Consider the following 22,114-nt stretch of genomic DNA (forward strand, 5'->3'; position numbering starts at 1 on the left):
TTCCTATCTATTGCTAATTTGTAAGCTCTGACCTCCTTTCACTATCCTTAATCACCTAAAAAGGCAGCTGCATTCCCTGCCTCAAATTTTGGAAGGCTAAGGTATTTCCTCTGGATTAACTGCACTATATCTATAGACTGTAAGCTTGAGATCAGGTCTCTCACTCCTCCTGCAATTGTTGAAATGTGTTACATTGTATTGTTTTTATTTTCTGTATATGTTCCTGCTCAATTGTAAAGTGCTGCGGAATATGTTGGTGCTATATAAATAGCAATTATTCTTATATTATTATATATTAAGCAATATTATAGCTGCAAGGCATTATGGAGAAGTAGAAATGGTCACACCTGAGGTCATATAAGCCCACTGTGGCTAATGCAAATTTTGCAGTCTGTAAAGCTAAAATCGAGTATTTTTTGGTGATTCATGCATATCAAATCAAAAATTCTTTGAATTTGTCAAGAACTTACAATCTTGTAAAATTTGACACAAAATCAATTAGCATTGAATCGATTATCTTGTCTCTAATACAGTGGTGTGGAAAAAATGCTCCTTTCCTGATTTCTTATTCTTTTGCATGTTTGTCACACTTAAATGTTTCAGATCACAAAACAAATTTAAATGTTAGACAAAGATCACACAAGTAAACATAAAATGCAGTTTTTAAATGAAGGTCTTATTATTGGAAAAATAAATCCAAACCTACAGGGCCCTGTGTAAAAAAGTGATTGTCCCTCCCCCCTTAAAATATAAATTAACTGTGGTTTATCACATGTTTGGGAAGCTGAGTTCAATTTCACTAGCCACACACATGCCTTATTACTGTCACAATTGCTCTCAATCAAGAAATCACTTAAATAGGATCTTCATGACAATGCGAAGTTGACTAAAAGATCCTCAAAAACTAGACATCATGCTGCGATCCAAAGAAATTCAGGAACAAATGAAAAACAAAGTAATTCAGATCTATGAGTCTGGAAAAGGTTATAAAACCATTTCTAAAGCTTTGGGACTCTAGCGAACCACAGTGAGAGCCATTATCCACAAATGGCGAAAACATGGACCAGTGGTGAACTTTCCCAGATTGGCAGCTAGCCCAAAATTACCACAACAGCGCAGTGACGACTTATCCATGAGGTCACAAAAGACCCTACAACAACATCCAAAGAACGGCAGGCGTCACTTGCCTCACTTAAGGTCAGTGTACATGACTTCATCAAAGAAAAAGACTGGGCAAAAATGGCATCCATGGCAGAGTTTCAATGCGATAACCACTTATGAGCAAAAAGAACATAAAGGCTCCTCTCAGTTTTGCCAGAAAACATCTTGATTGCCAAGACTTTGGAAGAATTCTCTGTGGACTGATGAGACAAAAGTTGAACTTTGTCCCATTACATATGGCGTAGAAGTAGCACAGCATTTCAAAAAAGAAACATCATACAAACAGTAAAATATGGTGGTGGTAGTGTGATGGTCTGGGGCTATTTTGCTGCTTCAGGATCTGGAATACTTGCTGTAAATGGAACCATGAATTCTGCTGTCCTGAAGGAGAATGTCTGGCCATCTGTTCGTGACCTCAAACTGAAGTGCACTTGGGTTATGCAGCAGGACAATGATCCAAAACAAACCAGCAAGTCCACCTCTTAATGGCTTAAGAAAAACAAAATTAAGACTTTGGACAGGTCTAGTCAAAGTCCTGATCTTAATCCGATTCAGATGATGTGGCATGACCTTAAAAAGGCGGTTGATGCTCGGAAACCCTCCAATGTGGCTGAAGTACAACAATTTTGCAAAGATGAGTGGGCCAAAATTCCTTCTGAGCATTGTAAAAGAGTGATTGCCAGTTATTGCAAAAGCTTGAGTACAGTTGTTGCTTCTAAGGGTGGCTCAACCAGTTAATAGGTTTAAGGGGCAATCACTTTTTTTCACACAGGGCCCTGTAGGTTTGGATTTTTTTTTCTCTAATTAATAAAGACTTTCTTTTAAAAACTGCATCTTGTGTTTATTTGTGTTAGCTTTGTCTAATATTTAAATTTGTTTTGTGATCTGAAACATTTAAGTGTGAAAAACATGCAGAAAAATAAGAAATCAGGAAGGGGGCAAACAATTTTTCACACCACTGTATATAAGCATTACTGTGCACTACATGATAGTATTACTTTACTTCCCTAACCAGAAGAAAAATATGGAAAAATATATTTCTTAATTCTCTTGCAACATACTAATATTATAACTTCTCCATGATATAACACATTCCAGGGTCTCCATATCCGAAGAAATACTTTCTTACAGTTAGTTTTACAATGTTGAACCCATGCACATACTTTAACATATGATTAGTGTAATACATCTATTCTATTTCAGTAAGTTGTTCTGATATTCAATTCCCTCCAACACTTTTCCTGGCAAAATATTTTAGCATTTTATCTGCCTCCAACTACCCTTTCAATCCTGTTTCTTAACACACAAATCTTTAAGTATCAGAGTATTTTTAATCTACAAATTTCCAAAATGACTAAACGAATATGAGCAAAATATCTTTATATTCCGTCATTTCCATAGCATTGATCACTCAACTCACATTTACTGTATGAGTAAGCTAGAGCTTTTCAAATTCTTAAAGTTAAATAAATATTACTGGCAATATAAAGTTGCAAGATTCTATAAATGGGTTTCTTTTCACAGAACATGTGCAGAGTTTTTCTTTTTATATCAAAAATAGATTGTCTGAATTGTAAAAAAAAGTTTGGCCCCATTGTACCTTAGTGGCCACTATCTTGCATGTTTTAGGGTATCTTTAGTACTATGGCTTGTTGTACTATATAAGTAATAGAACAAAAACTTTAAAAAAAAATTGAGCCAGAGCATATGTTGGTATACATGCAATGCATAGGTGTGCATTCACACTGTTGCCATTTAACAAGTAGAACCTAGGATAAAAACAAAATGAACAAATACCCCGTAGTAAGTAAATATATAGTAAATATAAATAACATAGTGCATTTAGTTAACATTGTTTTGATCAAAAAAAGTAAAAGCCACCCTGACAACGTGTACCCCAATCAGGACAGTACCTAACTCTTGTATTTCACCTTACTATGTGTCAGCAGATATAAAAATAGATAAGGGCAGAGGAGGACCGAGTGCCAAGTGTTCAGACACCTTCCCGTGGAAAGCTATAAAAACAAAATGAACACCCCAAAAAGGGGGAGCCAAGCCCCTGTTTGTACAAAGTACAAAACACTAAACCAAAACTTGGTTTAGAGCACATGTTGGTATAAGTGCAATGCATAGGTGTGCATTCACACTGTGCTCATTTAACAAGAAGAACTGCAACATTGCAATAAAATGCAAAAATAAGTGATTAAAACACCGTATCCACCTCCAAATGGTATCAGTAAAAACGTCCTCTCAGGGTGCAAAATATAAGCCCTCACACAGCCTCATATCCCAAAAATATAAAATGTTACGGATCTCGGAAAATGGCGACTCAGACAAAAAATTTTTTGGGGGCCAAATTTCTGAAGTTTTTTTTCACCACTTAAATAAAAAAATAACTATACATGTTTGGTATCTGAGTTAATCATACTGACCTGGAGAAACATATTGCCAGGTTTATTTTACCATATAGTGAACATAATAAATAACAACCTAAAAAGCAATAGTGGAATTGCACTTTATTTTGCAGTTTCAACGCACTTGGATTTTTTTCCCACTTTCCAGTGCATCACATGATAAAATAAACAATGTCATTCAAAATTACAACTTGTTCCACAAAAAACAAACTCTCATACCGTTATGTGGATGGAAAATTATAAAAGTTATGGCTCTTGGAAGAAGGGGAGCCAAAAATCAAAAGTGAAAAATGGAAATTGGCCATGGCGTGAAAGGGTAAAAGAGGTTTTGACATATTCTATTTACCAGTTATTAGGGCAAATTATTTAGTATATCTTAATACAGTGACTCATACGAGTCATCACAGCAAAAGGTGGCTACTATGAAGAACCTAGAATATAAGACATATTTTCAGTTGTTTCACACTTTTTTGTTAAGTATATAATTCCACATGTGTTAATTCATAGTTTTGATGCCTTCAGTGTGAATGTACAATTTTCATAGTCATGAAAATACAGAAAAATCTTTAAATGAGAAGGTGTGTCCAAACTTTTGGTCTGTACTGTAGTCATGCGAAAAGAAAAGAGGTGGAGGAGTAAAAGGAGGGGGAGACACAGATATAGGCATGTCATGCCCTTCTAAAACCAAAAAAGTGCGAAGCTGACACGGCCAGTCCGTTCCTGCCCGTGCGACCTCCGTGTCGCCGGGTTTGTGCCAGAGATGCGGTGGACCCTGACGGCCAGCCCCCCTCTCCCAATACTGGTGCCTGTCCGCTGGTGGGTCAAGCGAGCCCCTCTGTGGTGGAGGCTGGTCTAAGCTTTTTAATTTAAATTGTACACTTTAAATCCTTTTACAAGCATCTATTGGAGGGCAAGTCTGATGCCAGCAGCTGCGGGAATTCCAGCTCCAGTAGCGTCCACTAAAGCTGCTGCAGTTAAAAAGCTTTTATAAGGATCGAGCATGGTGGTCCACCGCAAGGCGTCCTACCGCCAGTCCCAGCCCCTGTGCCTTGGGGTGCCTCCCCAATGCTCTTCACTGAGTGGCCCGGGGTCCCGAAGCATTTCCTTTGAAAAGATTAAGTGTCCAAACTACAGGTGGTGTAGCTTGCTTAACAGGTGGGATAATCCGCTGACTAGCAGACACTGCTACTAGGCCCAAAGTATTGCCTGGGCTAGATGCAGTTAAAAATTTGTAATTAGATACTCTCGTTGGATGCTGAGAAAGCATTCCATAAAGTCTCCTGGCACGCCATATATTATTCTCTTAAAAATCTTGGGGTAGGGGTCTAGGGGACCCTTTTATAGCCAAAATCATGGCCCTGTATAGTAATCCGTCAGCTAGGCTGAAGATAAATGGAACATTTTCATCACCTTTCATAATCACCAATGGGACAAGGCAGGGATGTCCTCTGTCCCCTCTCTTATACATCCTAGTGATGGAGCACCTGCTCTCATCAATTCGCGATAACCCCAATATTAGGTTGATTGAGGTGGGAGGCACCGAGTACAAGTGCTCTGCATTTGCAGATGATGTCCTAGTATATATCACTCAATCACATATATCCATCCCTGCTGTTATGGCTGAAATAAATCACTTTGTTACATGGTCAAATTTTAAAATCAATGCAGCGAAGTCTGAGACCCTCGATGTCTCCCTCCCCAAATCCATACAAGATTCCATCCAGTCCAACTTTCCCTTTGCCTGGCCCTCACAGGGTATCAAATACTTAGGAATTCGTATTCATAGAGACCTCTCCCGTCTATTTTATCTTAATTTTGGGCCCTTTATTGAACAACTCCATAAAGATCTTACTTCTTGGACGGTGAAGGATTTTTTCTGGTTCGGCAATATAAGTATACTAAAAATGAACGTCCTACCTAAACTCTTATACCTCTTCCAAACCACTCCCGTGGTAATTCCCTCAAATTTTTGGAAAAGACTACGCAGTAGCTTTTAGTCTCCCCAGGATGACACAGGTGGGGCAGATGGTGGTTGTCCCGGCCCGCTTGGCCGCATTGTAGCACAGTGAGCTTCGCAATGCAACTTATGCTTCATATCCATGTGACGGTTCATGCATGAAGTACTCAAACTATGGATTTTTTGGCCTCTACTTAGCTTTTGGTGACAAATGTTACAGATAACACGAGTTGGGTCATCCTTAGCGATCTGAAAAAATGCACAGGCTATGCAAGGTTTAGAGCCCATGCGACTCTGCTACTAGCAATACTATCAAATGATTGGCTGGGTTAGATGCAGAGCATCTGGGTTTGTTTGGGGGTCCCCACAGTCTGCCTAGGCTAGATGCAGTTAAAAATTCTCATTAGATACATAGGCGGTGCAGCTTGCTTCGCAGCTGGGCTAATACGCCCAAAGTATTGGTAGACTCTATACTAAATAAGGAAGGATTCACTGACTGTGGTGGCCCCTCCGTGGGCCGTGGCGATTGGTGGAGATTTGGTGGATGATTATAGGAGAAAGATCCTTAATAGAGAAAGTTGGTGGATTTATACTTTAAATATACGTGTACCAGAGGGTTTAAACACTAGATATGATTTGATGTATCATTATGAGTGATCATTTATAGATTATTATTATATATATGTTCCTTTTTTCTTCTTTTCTTTTTCTTTTTGATTATTTACATTTATATGCATTGTTTCTATGCTATATGATTTTAACATGGTATGTGTGTTTAAATTTCTGATAAACTCAGCCTTGAACAGGTGCATAGCAGGACATGACATATAAATACCACTTCCTTGCTGTTTTTTTGCTATGCAATGATTAAGAACTCGTATATATATTGTGCAGAAAGAAGGGTGAAAGTCCGCCCAGGCGGGAGGAAATTGGAGTTTCATAACACATATTTGAACTGGAGAGGTATTAGAGGCCTGCAATGACCACAGGTACTAATGGAGGTAATCAAGGTAGGGAGAGAGGCAAGAGGTCCGGTCATCTTAGTTATACAGGCCGTGGGAAACGACATAGCTTATCACAAGACCGCATAACTAATGGCAATAATGAAACTAGACACTGAGCGCTTCAGAGAATTTTTCACAAAACTAACTATAGTATGGTCAGAGATTGTGCCGAGAACGGTATGGCAAGGTGCGTGAGACATCACGGCCATCGAACGGACAAGGCAGGTAATAAATTTTCGGATGGCAAAATTTATAAGAGACAGAGGCTGTGTAGTGATACGACACCGACAACTGGAAGGAGATAAAGCAGGCCTCATACGGCCCGACGGTGTTCACTTAATGGATATTGGACTGGAAATATTACTGTCAGGACTCCACGACGGAGAGGAACAAGCGTTAAGAGTGATGGATGGGGGTCGGAGTCCTGCATACGAGTAAGCAGGATCCTCCATGGCCTGGAAATAGAAAGGACATGTTGGAGAGTTACACTAGTTGGCCAACTTGCCATTGTGGAGACTGGAGACACCGGGCATGCTGCAACAAGCTGAATTATTTTAGAAATAAAATGCATTTCTAATGGAATGAGTATAAACAGTTAATAAAGCTGTGACCGATCCTCACCCATCCACTTGTAAGAGTTACATGATTGTATTGTCAATGAAAAGGGGGCGTTAGGTGGCTGAGCATCTGGGTTTGGTTAGGGGTCCCCACAGTCTGCCTAGGGTAGATGCATTTAAAGTCATTTTTAGATACACAGGCGGTTTTGCTTGCTTCGCAGCTGGGTTACTACGCTCACTAGCAGACACTGAAGCTTTGGAGCAGACCTCTGAGTAAACAGCTCTTCAGACTCAACCATCTGTGTTACCCCAAGCCATAGTGTACGTATTTTCTTACGGTGAAAAGGGGGGGTGGGGGGAGACCCAACCCACCTCTAATTGACGATGGCAACGTCATGTAAAACAAAGCAAGGGGACTCCAAAAAGAGTCTCCATTTTTTCCAAAAATTTGTGGCACAGACACCACTTAAGTGGCATCAATTGCCCCAGAGTTGCTTAAAACGGTTGGTTAGAATGAGTACCACACACTGCTACTATGCCCAAAATTATTTTCCAGACAAGATGCAGCTAAAAATTATTAGTAATTTGCAAGCTGGTGGAGCTTAGTATAGATGGCCTAATAGAATGAGTACCGCACACTGCTACAGGCCCAAAATTATTTTCCAGACAAGATGCAGCTAAAAATTATTAGTAATTTGCAAGCTGGTGGAGCTTAGTATAGATGGCATAATAGAATGAGTACCGCACACTGCTACAGGCCCAAAATTATTTTCCAGACAAGATGCAGCTAAAAATTATTAGTAATTTGCAAGCTGGTGGAGCTTAGTATAGATGGCATAATAGAATGAGTACCGCACACTGCTACAGGCCGAAAATTATTTTCCAGACAAGATGTAGCTAAAAATTATTAGTAATTTGAAAGCTTAAAATGGTTGGTGAGGTGATTTTACAAAATCCTCAAGCTTTTACTCTCCCCAGGATGACACAGGGGTAGAAAAGTCCTTGCGGATCCATGATTTGTTCATCTTTATGAACGTGAGTCTGTCTACATTCTCAGTGGACAGCCATGTGCGCTTATCTGTCAGCACACCACCAGCAGCGCTGAACACACGTTCAGAGAGAACGTTGGCTGCGGGGCATGACAAGATCTCCAAGGAGTAAGTGGCGAGCTCCGACCATTTATCCAGATTGGAAGCCTAAAAAGAGCAAGGGTCCAGTGACACAGTCATGGCTTCGATGTTTACTTGGAGATACTCCTGTACCATCGACTCAAGGCGTTGACTATGTATCAGACTTCTTGTCTCCTGTGGCCTTGCAAAGGATGGGCTAAAAAAGCTGTGAAATGATTCCGCAAAATTGCAGTTACCAGCAGATACTGTGTTTCTGTTACGGTTTGAGTGCTGAACACCCCACAGTCCCACGGTTGGCAAGTTAGAACTGTGAGATTCACTACGTGCACCACTGGTGTTTTGTGGAAAAGCACATGTAAGATTCTGCAGCAGTCTCTGCTAGTACTCCTGCATGCGTAAATCCCTTTCTATGGCAGGAATTATTTGGGCAAATTTACTCTTGTACCGGGGATCTAAGAGTGTGGCAACCCAGTAGTCAGGATTATTTCGAATTCTGACAATTCGAGGGTCATGTTGCAGGTAGTGCAGCAAGAAGGCACTCATGTGTCTTGCGCATCCTGGAGCACCAAGTCTCTGTTGTGTTGGTGGCGAGGTAACAATCATGCTTCCTTCCTCTGCCCTCTCCCCCCAACCTCGCACAACAGAAATGTGATCAAGGTCTCCCTCATCTGATGAGTCTTCCATCAGTTCGTCCTCCACCCCTTCCTGGGCTCCTGCACCTTCCTCACAAGTTTGGCTGCTACCATGCACCCTGGTAAATCCATCTCCCCCACCCTCACATGCCTGCCGCCTTGGTGCTGCCGACCGTCTGGACCTTGCAGATGTTAGCCCTTCCGCATACAACTCCTCCTCCTAAACTTCCTCCACCTCCACTTGCACCACCTGACTCCGAATTCTGTTTAACATGTGCCCCAGCATGTAAATCACCGGAATAGTCATGCTGATAATGGCATCGTCAGCACTAAACATCTTCATCGCCATTTCAAAACTGTGGAGAAGGGTGCATAGGTCCCTGCTCTGAGACCACTCCTCCAGCGTGATTTGCCCCACCTCTGGATCCCGTTGGCCCAGACTATACGTCAGAATGTATTGCACCAGGGCTTGTCGGTGCTGCCACAGTCGCTGCAACATGTGCAGAGTTGAATTCCACCGGATAGGCACATCGCATTTTAGCCGGTGAAGTGGCAGGCCCAATGACTTCTGTAGAGATGTAAGTCGCTGAGCTGCGGGATGCGAACGGCGGAAGTGAGCACACAGCGACCGTGCCCTCTGCAGAAGGCCATCTAGTCCAGGATAGTGGGCTAAAAATTGCTGGACAACCAGGTTTAACACGTGAACCATACAAGGCACGTGTGTGACATTGCCCCGGTGAAGGGCCGCACCCAGGTTTGCAGCATTGTCGCACACGGCCTTCCCTGGTTTCATTTCCAGTGGAGACAACCATTCATGAAACTGGTTCTCCAGAGCTGACCACAAGTCCTCAGCTGTGTGACTCATATTTCCCAGACTTTTCAAAGTAAAAACCACCTGATGACGTTGAGCCCTGCTGCCAGCATAGTAAGGAGATGTGCAGGATCCCTTCTACGCAGTTAGAAAGCGTGTGGCATGACCAGACAGGCTTTGGGTGCAGGTGGAGGACCAAAAGGAGGTTGAGGAGGCAGAAGCAGTGGAGGAACTTTGAGATAAAGAGGATTGACGCACAACTCGTGGGGATGGCAAGACTTGGACAGCAGCCCCTTGTCCTGCTGTCACCATAGTTACCCAGTGCCCAGTCAGCGACATGTAACGCCCCTGTCCATGCCTACTCATCCAAGTGTCTGTGGTGAAATGCACCCTGTCACATAAAGAGTTTATCAAAGAAGCGGTGATGTTGTGTGCGACATGCTGGTGTAGTGCAGGCACACCTTTCTTTGAGAAGAAGTGCCGACTGGGCATCTGGTACTGGGGCACTGTGACTGACGTAAGGTCTCAAAATTCCTCTGTGTCCACCAGGTGGAAAGGCAGCATATCTGTAGCCAAGAGCTTGCAGATGGTGAAATTCAACCTCTCAGCTTTCTCATGGCTAGGAGGAAATGGTCTTTTACTTGTCCACATCTGAGGGACCGAGGGCTGGCTGTTGTGCTCAGACGGGGTTGAGAAGGGTGTCCCCGGCAAACTGCCGGTCTGTGAGGAAGATGCAGGCGGACATGTTAGGTTGCCTTGATCCAAAGGTGGTGCTCTCGATGTCGGAGAGCGCTCAACACCAGCTGGTATTCTACCTCCAAAGAAAATGATGACCTGCCAATCACGCTGGCTGTTGCGGGTAAAGAGGTGGCAGGTCTGTGTCCCAAAACAGGTGTGACTGCTGTCCTCTCAGTCACAGAGGATGAAGAGGCCGCGGATGCACAAGATGGGGCAGACGGTGGTTGGCCCGGCCCACTAGGCCGCATTGTAGCACAGTGAGCTTCCCACTGCAACTTATGCTTCATATCCATGTGACGGTTCATACATGAAGTACTCAAACTATGGATTTTTTGGCCTCTACTTAGCTTTTGCTGACAAATGTTACAGATAACACGAGTTGGGTCATCCTTATCGATCTGAAAAAATGCCCAGGCTATGCAAGGCTTAGCACCCATGAGACCTGAAGAGCCACCACGTCTTGTGGTCAGAGGCAGAGTTTTGTTTGATGATAAAGTTGTTGACATGCTTCCAGTACTACTTCTCTGTCCAGGAAGGCGCAACCTAACCTCGTCGTCACTAGCATCCTCCTTCACCTCCTCTGCTGACCTTATCGACTGGCTGACAGTGGGTTGACAGTAAGTGGGATCTGCAACCTTGTCATCATCACCCTATGTGTTCTCACACCTGTCGTCCTCAGAGCCAACCTCTTCCTGCCCTGACAAAAAACTCAAGTTGTCGCTCCAATCAGGCATTTGAGTCTCATCATCGTCTTCCTCATTGTCTCCACCAACAGGAGTTACAGTTTGGGAACGAGGGTCTACATTATGGTCAGAACCTTCTGCGTCTGGTCCTTGATCCGACTCAAAGATTCTGGGAAACAGTGCAGATCATTTCCTCGTCTGGATTCACAGAAGCTCTGGAACCGACCTCCGATTCCCAGGCGATAGTATGAGTAAACAGTTCTGCAGACTCAACCATCTGTTCTACCCCATACTCAGACGGGCAGCTGGAGACTTGGGAGCTGTGAGGAAGCAAGTGCGATTGGGGTGACACATCTGAGGACTGGAGTACTTGTGATGTTGAAGTTGAGGTGGAGGAGAGCCCACTTAAAGGAGCACTTGATATCCGTTGAAGCACCTGCTGTTTTCGTGCCTCATCTGGAATTTGTAGCGATTGGCATGGCCGTAAGAAAGGGATCGTATCACATTGTCTGCTAAAAGAAGTAGACATCTTAGTTTGGCTGGAAGATGGTCTTTCTTCTTCAGATGTTACTGTTGCTTTAACACCTACCCCACGGACACAACCTTTTTTTCCCTTCCCAACATGCCTATTCCCCTTTCCACCAGCAGCAGGCCTTTTTCCACTCATTTTGGTGGTTAACTAATTGACAACTCTGGAGTTGTTTGCACAAAAAACGATGAATGGGAACAGAGGAGAGCTGAGTGGCCAAACTGTGGTATTAGCCCAAAAGGATTGGCTGGGTTAGATGTAGTAAATCAATTTTATTACATACACAGGTGGTGGAGCTTAGTATAGATGGACTAATAGAATGAGTCCCACACACTTCTACAAGCCCAAAATTCTTTTCCTAGCTAGATGCAGCTAAAAATTATTTGTAATTTGCAAGCTGGTGGAGCTTAGTATAGATGGACTAATAGAATAAGTCCCACACACTGCTACAAGCCCAAAATTATTTTCCGAGCTAGATGCAGCTAAAAATTATTTTTAATTTGCAAGCTAGTGGAGCTTAGTATAGATGGACTAATAGAATAAGTCCCACACACTGCTACAAGCCCAAATTTATTTTTCGGGCTAGATGCAGCTAAAAATTATTTGTAATTTGCAAGCTGGTGGAGCTTAGTATAGATGGACTTATAGAATAAGTCCCACACACTGCTACAAGCCCAAAATTATTTTGCGAGCTAGATGAAGCTAAAAATTATTTGAAATTTGCAAGCTGGTGGAGCTTTGTATAGATGGACTAATAGAATTCGTCCCACACACTGCTACAAGCCCAAAATTATTTTCCGAGCTAGATGCAGATAAAAATTATTTGTAATTTGCAAGCTGGTGGAGCTTAGTATAGATGGCCTAATAGAATGATGCTATGCCCAAAAGGTTTTTTCTTGGCTAGGTGCAGTAAAAAAAATTGTATTCTATACACAGGTGGTGTAGCTTGCAACACAGAAACGCTACTCCACTGACTAACACACTCTGCAAGAGGCCAAAAAGGATTTGCTTAGCTAGATTTAGCCAAATGCTGTGAAAAGCACTTGCACAGCACTGGCACAGACCTGACTGGCAAAAAGTCCTAGGAAATGCTGTAACCTAGTCCTCAAAAGGACTGCAATTACAAGTAGACCCTACTCCCAACCTATCTATTTAAGAGCACAGACATGCCTGCTAAAAGTCGTAGGAAATGCTGGAACCTAGTCCTCAAAAGGACTGCAATCACAACTATTCCCTACTCCCAAGCTATCTGTATATTTCAGAGAAAATTGGCTTGAAATTAACACTGAATGTAGAGCGCACACAGCAACAGCGGTGCCGTCTAACACGCAGCTGCAGCAGTGAGAAAATGGTGGCGATGGGGAAAATGGCTGGGTCTTATAGGGCAAGGACATGTGACATACACAGCCAATGGCACATGCCCTTGCTTGTGTGAAAAAAAGCACTTCGCTCCGTGTGTGCGCTGCTGATAGGTTGACAGATTGCATCTCCCCACTGTAAATGCGTGAAAGAGAAAAAAAAATGGAGATCTTCATTATTTATGCAGAGATCCATCCCCTGCCCCTCCCCCAGCCCCGCTGTACACTCAAACTGCATATTAACATTGATTATTAGCATTACTGTGAAAAAATCCAGTTATGATTTTGGTGCACGAACAGTTATCGAACATAACCTCGAACAGCAGGATTTTTTTCAAATCGTTCGTGTTCGCCGAACGGCTCGAACACCGCTCAAAACAGCTCGAATTTGAGATTGGCGAACAGTTCGAGTCGAACACCGCTTATTTCTAGTCTCTAATACTTTATCAGCCATTAAACAAAATAGTTAGGAAGTTAAATGATAGGGGAAATGCATAGACAGCTGCAAAGTTTGTTGGCAAAGACGGTTTCTCAATCTCAGTCAGTGGTGATTAATTCCCTAAGCAGTTGCAATGTACTGTCAGAACTTGCCTGTCTCAATGGTTAGAGCTGTTATGTAATTGTTTATTAATGTATTGCCTCTGTTATCTTGAATTATAATCTTAATAATAGAATACACAATTTCCCTAGGAAGAAAGCTAAATATCTCAAGTAAAGTAAGTGAAGACTGACAATTACAAATATATTTCTAGTGGAGCATAATTTGCTCTGCAGCCAGCACCCATGGTGTAGAAGATTTCAAGACTTCCATGCTTACCTTTTGAACATGTAGCAAAAGAGATTATTTGTATAATTAGTTAAGATTAATAGGTTATGTACACCTTTACACATATTATTTTTATTACTCATTTGTTTCCTGAAATTCAAGGTGGAACAACTTTCTAGCAACTTTTTGCATTAAAAGTTTCTTATCATTTTGATGCTGCAGAGTGTCTGTTAGTTCTTTATGTAGCTGCCTACTCTTACAAAAATGTTACAAATCCATCAGAGCTCCTGCTTCAGGTTCTGAAAGTTCTATCTGCCCTGCCCTTCCCTTTCTTTGTGTTAGAGATAGCGAAAGGGTGATGGTGGCACATATCATGCAAAAGGGAGAAATTATCTCAATCAGGACAGAGAAAACAGGCTGTAAAAAAGAAGAATTGTATATGTAGAGTAAATAAGTTCTGGATATAAGCTGTGTAGATATACAAGCAATGAAAATAGCAGCACTCTGGATACACACAGCCCTTACATCAAGCCTATATAACTTATATTACTACTTCTGGGAGAGACATTTCCACAAAAGAAAATGATGAAACTTGTAAACTGCATATCAGGGAGAAAGATAATAACTGAATGAATGAGGATTGCAGACTGGATTGAACCATAGTGGAGATTTATTAACTAAAGGTACCAACTAACATATATAAACAGGCATTTTTGTTCATGTCAAAAGTATCCATAGACACATTTCAGTGAAAATGATGATAAAACACATTTGTGTACGTTCAACTTTTTTTTTTTTTAGAGATAGGCAGTGATTTTTGAAGGACCAGAAAATCTGTCCAAACGCAAATCTGATCTATTAATCATTCATCATTTATACTGTATTTGTCATCTATGCAAAGCTTACAAATTAATTTTTAACTATTGTTTTTTTATTACAGCTCGAGATGTTGTTTCCAGTTTGAACAAAGGTGGAATCTCTAACATTTCAGATTTCAGCTGGATTGCACAAATGAGATATTACTGGGAAAAAGGCAGTGTTGTAGTCAAAATGGTCACCACAAGTGTCCCATATGGTTATGAATATTTGGGAAACTCTAGCAGGCTGGTTCTTACACCACTCACTGATAGATGTTTCAGGTAAATTCTCTTTGCATATAAACCTCTTATGAATTTACTTGCTTTGCTGCCTTTTGTTCAACTTTATCCAATTCCTTAATTTTATTTTCATTAACTAGTGCCCAAAATTGTGCTGCATATTTAACCCCTTCAGACCTTTGACATAAATTTAGTCAAAGGTCATGTCCCTGCCCTTGATTTGGGCTCTCATGCCAAGACAACATTTTTCCCTGCACTTTATGGCTGCTTTAATCAGCCATCAAGTGCCTTTGACAGCCATGGATGGCTGATAACCTCTTAAATCCAGCTGTCAATCACTGACAGAGGGATTTAACACACGCCGGCCTGAAACACGTCATTAATCCCACCCATCGGTGCCCCTATCATGTGATCATAGGGCATCCATGGGTTGCCATGACAGCTGGGGGTCTGCTGATGACCCCAATGCCTGTCATTGTGTATCCCCTGTGACTTTGAGGACTTTGCTGCAAGATACCAATTACCTAGAAGCTCCTTAAGCTAAGTACCTTTTTATTCAGGCCATACTGGTACTATTAGAACTCATTTTTATTGTTTAATATGTCTTATAAGAGTTGTTGTCCACCATCAAGGACACACGCCCTTTGTATAGGATGAAACTGTATTGTCATTTGGTATATTACCATTTATATTGTTATTTGATAGGGTCAAAGAGGGATTGTCTTCATTGAGCGGGGCGGCATCATATCATATTTATAGGGTGCCAACCTCTGGGAACAGGAAGGAAATAGTTAAATCAGTCCCAAAATTCCCTATATACATTTTTGTTTGTTTGCAGCCAAGTGCTTTAGTACCTTTTTTAGAGTTTTATTAAATAAGGAAACCTTTTGGTTTTTTTTTGTTTCTGTTATTTGTACCTTAAGGGCCCCAAATTATACATTTTTCTTGGTTGTTCTAACAGGGGTTAAAATTTCACAGCATCTATTCACAATATTTTTCTCCATAGTATATTGCACAATGTTATAAAACGTATTTCAATAAAATTCTGAATATGTGTTTCAGAATAAGTTATCTGATTTTGAGGAGTTATTTTTATGCCTCAAGCTTAAGCAAATTTTTCCAAAATATTATTTCATTTGGTCAATGCTGTGAGGGGATTTGCTAATGTAAGCAGAAGCTGGTAAGCAAACAGGGTTAACTTACTGTGAAGATTACCTATTACACGTCCGCAATATCCTAGTTCTCATATAGCTAGCACCAAGGGATCCATTGATAGCACAAAAAAATGCAGAGGATAAAGGACAGCTCTTATGTGTTCCACAATGTGACGACACAGCATTTAATCTTAATTATCCAGATGTCTATTTTCAGTAGGTCAAGACACTTGGACTATTATTCATGAGTCTCCATGTTGACTCTTCTTGTAGGTTGAATTTATATTTGTAAATTGTTGAATGGCTGCCGTTTGCCTCTTTGCCTATGCAGATCGATTAAATACTGAAACAATGAGAGTTAAATGTCTTAAAGGACAGTTGTGAACTATTTAAGGGGGATATGCCTCTGTATCAAGGATTTTTTTACAAAAACCACAGCCAGGAACACTCTAAGTGACAGCCCTATAGGACACCATGGCTCCTTCAAGAGGGACACAGATTTTGATTCTACAGAATGGCAGCCTAAGGGACCAAGATAATGGCTGGAGGAATACAGATCTGCTCCATTGACTAACACAGACTCCATGGATATGTTCGGAGAAGCCAGGTTGGGACCCACAGGTCTACTGGCCACATACTTCAATGGACTGTCAGCTTCCTAAGCTTGTCATTACTTCCTTTCTGTGTGTGCCCTTCAAAAGCGGGGTGCCACTGGTGGGTGTAGTTGGCCCCTGAAGCCCCTCGGAGTCGCAGCTGCTCTATTCCCAGCAAAGTCAACAGAAGGGTGATAATGGTAATTTGCACCATCTTGTGTATTTGCTGGGACTGTTCAATATGCAATTGTCTGTTTGATGGTTCAATAAATTATTGCCACACTGTTTAACCTTCACCCTGTGTTGTCTGAGTAGTATTATGCCCACATGAGACCCTCGTGTCTTCACACACATTTAATATAAATACATAAAAATTTAGTAGATGGAATTTTTAGATAAGCTGTGGATTTGAAGTGAAGAACCTTAATCATTAGGAAAACACCACTAAGTCCCATTTTTAAGAGAACAGCCTGTAGAAAGGATCAATTTAGATCATGAAAGGCCTTTTAAATATATAAGGCCAGAACTGTTAAGGGGTTATTGGTCTAATTGGCTATATGGGTAAGAGTTTGAATTGTGCATATATTATCAGGGGCTTTTCTTCCTAGAAAAAAGCCCACTTGGATCATGTGGATAAGGGAGGGAAGGAAACTATTGAATCTGCTATCAAGAATAAAGATAAATATTTTGAAATCAATCTATGGTCCTTGCCTAGTTTCAGAATAGTTCTATGCAGGGCTGAGACAAAGTTTGGATTTACTATGTCACTCTTCAAGATATGGTTGTATAATTTGACTAAATGCAGAAACAGAAGAGATAAGAATTTTTATAACATCAAAGGACTGGCACATGACTTATTTCTTCCAAAAACCTTACAAACGACCAGGGGGCATTCATTACAGGAAGAGGAAAGGCGATTCTGGCAGCATAATGGGAAAGGGTTCTTTACAGTCAGAGCAGTCAGACTGTGGAATTCCCTACCACATGAGGTAGTAATGGCAGACACTGTAACAGCTTTTAAAAAAGGGCTGGATAATTTCCTCACTTTAAATGGCATTGTGGGTTTTAAATAGTTTAGTGATAGGGAATGTATAACTGGTGAAGAAGTGTTGAACTTGATGGACCTAAGTCTTTTTTCAATCTACAAGTATATAACTTTATAACTATATAACTATGTAATATAGAGTCATCAATCCATTAGGAACCAGAGCTTTGCCCAGTTTTAGGTGTTTGCCCACTCCTTTTCTTCTGCTATGATAACAGAGTTTAAAAGAGATAAATCTGCCTCTGAGACCGGAGATAAATTCAACTCCTAAGGGTGCAGTCAGATGGCCGTATAAATCAGACCGAGATTGGAACGAAATGCAAGGACTGGCTGGCAGCTCTTCCAACCCGAGTGTTACAGCGCCAAGAAAATACATGAAGCTGTCACACTTGGGTAGGGATAGCCGCCGGCCAGTCCTTGCAATTCATTCCAATCTCGGTCAGATTTATATCGCCATCTGACTGCAGCCTTAGGAGTTGAATTTATCTCACTGCTCGAGATGCTCGGCGCTCGCTGAGTATTTCCGGGGTCGCTCGGCAGGAGCTCGGGTCTCCTCCCTGCATGTTTGGCGCTCTTTAGAGTGCCAATGAACATGCAGGGATTGCCTGCCACTCACTGTAATGCCGTAGCCATGTTGGTTGTGGCATTACAGTGATTGGCTGGCCGCACAGCGTCCTCTATATCAGACCTGGCGCCGCCATGCTCGTCACAGTCACTCCGGAATCAGACAGTGTAGAGAGAGGTGCTGCTGAGCTAGAGAGAGATTTTCTTGTTTCTAGTTAGTGTAGGTGTACCAGACTATATTAGAGACACATATCCATCTCAACAAACAGTCCTTCTGAGGACTAATCCATCTGCAGAGATATCAGTGTATATAGACTGGCAGGGTATATAGCAGACTACAGTGCACATAGCACAAGAGGCTCCATTCCAGTTTTATCTGCTGCTGCTGCTGTTAGATATTTATAGAAAGAGGCCCAGGTCTTAGGGGCCAGGAATAATTTTTTTTGGATCTTAATCCTCATTAATTGCTTAAAAAGCAATCCAGAGAACACAGTTTTTCTGCGACATTTGCTTGTTGGCACTGCAGAATACAGCCAGGTCCTTTCCATATTACAGCGCTAAAAATCCAGCTATTTAAAACTGTGGTTTGTCCTTCATGCGGATCACTTATAATTGCACTGAAAATACTGCCATTTCTTAAAAAATTTTTCAGCGTGTCAGTGAAGCAATTAACACCAGTTTGCTGTTCAAAACAGTTACCTACAGGCCAGGTATTTAAAACTGTGTTTTCTCAGTCACACGGATCACATATACGTTTTCAGAAAATGCTGCCATTTCTGACCTCCATTAAAAATTTGTTTCAGTGTGTCAGTGAAGCAATTGACACCAGATTGCTGTTCAAAATAGTTACCTACAGGCCAGGTATTTAGAACTGTGTTTTCTCCGTCACACGGATCACATATAAGTTCGCTCCAAATGCAGTCATTTGTTGTAAGCGATGAAGATATTGTCCTCCATTTAAAATGGGCAAGGAACGTGGCAAGGGACGGGGAACTGTACGTGATGATCATGATGGTGCATGCAGAGGCCGAGGCAGTGGGAAAGCTGAAATTGTGCCACAACAAACACCTGCATCTTCTCGCTCGACCTTCCTGTCCCAATTCATAGGGGACCGCAGAACATCACTATTGAACACATAGCAGTGTGAAAAGGTTATTGGTTGGATAGTAGATAATGCTTCCAGTCACTTAGCCACCACCACCACCTTGTTTTCCATACGGTCAAGTCTCAGTAGCTGTGAGTCTGGACCGCATATTCCTCACCCTGTACCTCCTTCCTCCCACCATGCCAAGTGCCCAGAGACAACTGATCCCACACTTGGACACTCCAAAGAGCTGTTCACTTTTCCATTTATAGATTCGGGCCTCTCACCCGGTCCACTTGAAGCGGGGCAAGAGGAGATCGCATGTAGCAATGCCCAAATATTTGAGCAGCCATAATCACACAAAAGCAACACAATTGCCAGAAAGTCAGGAGGAGGACCAGAGTGCGGAAGTGGAAGATAAGGTGGTGGATTATATAGTTGTTAGAACCCTCCTGTTTGTTTTTTCCATCTTGTGTTTTGCGGTCACGTGACCATCTGCCTTTATATTCCAGCTCCGCCATTGTGGCTGTGCTGGAATTCAGTGTTTGACTGTTTCTCTAGCCTGGTGCTTTGGTGCCTTTCTCTGTCAAGTTCGCTTGTTCCTCTGGGACCTCTAGTACATTTTTGTCAGTTTGTCTTTTTGTGTTCTGCAACAACTTCTCTGTTTAGGAGGTGTCCCATTTTTGTCCCAGTCATTAGGTCTTTTAGGGACCCCTCCCTTTATTCTATAGGTCTTCGTTCAGACTAGCCGAGGACTAAGGCGGGTCTGTTCACTAGGAACAGGCAGCCCGCTACATTGTAGGGATTCAGCTTAGTCTTACTGTAGGGACAGCATTCCCCTATCTTTCCTTAGTACATGTTGCAGATCATAACAGTAAGTCCAGCCCAAAAAACTAAAAGGAAAGAAATTCGGGGATCAGTATGGTTTCCGTCCAGGATTTGGCTCAACACCTGCAGGGATTGTCTCTGGAGGTGGCCGAACTTCAGCAACACGTGAGTAGCTGTTCTGGAGTGCATTTTGTCAAACCCAAGGTAGGACTGCCTGATGTTTTTTATGGTAAACAGCATGATTATTTTTCCTTTAAAAATATTTGTTTGTTATATTTTCGTTTGAGACCAAGGTCCTCTGGGAATGAATCACTGCGCATTGGTTTTATTATGTCACTTTTGCGCAATGAACCACAGGGGTGGGCCTTTTCTCTCCAGCCTAATGATCCGTGTTTAAGGTCTGTTGAAGAATTTTTTTCTGCTATGAGGCTATTATATGACGATCCTGATCGAATCTCATCTGCTGAATCAGAACTCAGGCGTTTGAATCAGGGGTCAGATGATGTTGAAAATTATTGCACACACTTCAGGAGATGGGCTTCGGAAGTTAAGTGGAATGATCCTGCGCTGAGATGTTTATTTCTTGCTGGTCTGAGTGAAAAGGTTAAGGATTTGCTAATTGCATTCCCTGCACCTGAGACTCTGCAAGATGCTATGCAGTTAGCTGTTCGTATAGACAGGAGACTGACGTGCAGGCTCAATGAGGTAAAGACTCCTGTAATGTCAGTTCCTAGTCCCCAGAAAATCTGCTCTGATGGCGGAGAACCGATGGTGGTTGGGGCGATGTCACTCCGCTCTCAGGAAAGAGACTGGACGTTTACCGAGGGATTGTGTTTTTATTGTAGTAAAGCTGACCATTTGATTAAGTATTGTGAGCGTCATTTAAGTAAAGAAAAAAAAAGGTCAGTTACGCCTGTATAGCTTCTTTACGCTCTGCAGGAGTATTTCTTTCTGGGAATACTATTTTGCAGGAAGATTTGATTGAATTTCAGCTATTTGTGGATTGTGGTTCAACACTTAATGTGATTGATAAAGGGTTTTTGGAAAACCTTAAATTGAAATCTAAACCTTTGTCATCACCTATTTCTGTGATTGCAATTGATAACACTCCTTTGAAATGTATTACTCATAAGACTGCTGTATTTCTCCTCACTATCAATGGAGTTCACCAAGAAATTTTGGACTTGGTTGTTTTAGATAATTTACCCTCTCCAGTTGTTCTAGGATTGCCTTGGTTAAAACTGCACAATCCCTTATTTGACTGGTCTACTAATGTGATTAAGTCTTGGAGTCATAAGTGGTATGATAAATGTTGTAATGGTCGCATTGCAGCTGTGGCAAAAGGGGAATTACCGGTACCTATTCAAGATTTTTGGAGGGTTTTTTCAGAGGAGGAGTTGCAAGTTTTACCTCCTCATAGGGATTATGATTGCGCCATTGAGTTTGTTCCGGGAGCTACTCTTCCCAAGAGTCGCTTGTTTAATCTGACTATCCCTGAAAGAAAGGCCTTGGAGGAGTTCACACATACTATCCTGGCTGCTGGTCACATTAGACCTTCTAAGTCACCTGTGGCAGTTGGATTTTTCTTTGTTAAAAAAAAGGACGGCGGTTTACATCCATGTCTGGATTTTCGTGAAATTAATAAGATTACCGTACGCAATTCCTACCCATTGCCATTAATTCCTGACTTGTTTAACCAGTTAGTGGGGGCCAAGTGGTTCTCCAAAATTGATCTCCGGGGGGCATGCAATTTGTTACGAGTGAAGGAGGGTGATGAATGGAAAACTGCTGTTAACACATCGGTAGGTCATGTTGAGAATCTGGTGATGCCTTTTGGTCTTAACAATGCACCTGCATTTTTTCAGAACCTTATTAATGACATCCTGAGACCTTTGATTGGTAAGAATGTGGTTGTGTATTTGGATGACATTTTGATTTACTCACCTTTTATAGAGTCCCATTGGCAGAGTGTATGTGAAGTTTTGCAGTTATTGAGTGATAATTCACTC

General features: G+C 41.8%; 1 protein-coding gene across 1 annotated transcript in view; it reads left to right on the forward strand.

Moving 5' to 3' along the window:
* Window positions 1-22,114, forward strand: part of LOC141165727 (dynein axonemal heavy chain 3-like) — a 2,796,342-nt gene that overhangs the window by 1,015,094 nt on the left and 1,759,134 nt on the right. Inside the window, exon 27 of the mRNA XM_073651577.1 lies at window positions 14,681-14,879. Coding sequence (XP_073507678.1) covers window positions 14,681-14,879 — 199 coding nt within the window. The remainder of the gene's footprint in view (window positions 1-14,680; window positions 14,880-22,114) is intronic.

This window comes from Phyllobates terribilis, unplaced genomic scaffold, assembly GCF_046119375.1.
Source record: "Phyllobates terribilis strain yellow unplaced genomic scaffold, ASM4611937v1 Scaffold_11__3_contigs__length_659146591, whole genome shotgun sequence".
NCBI classification, from domain to species: domain Eukaryota; kingdom Metazoa; phylum Chordata; class Amphibia; order Anura; family Dendrobatidae; genus Phyllobates; species Phyllobates terribilis.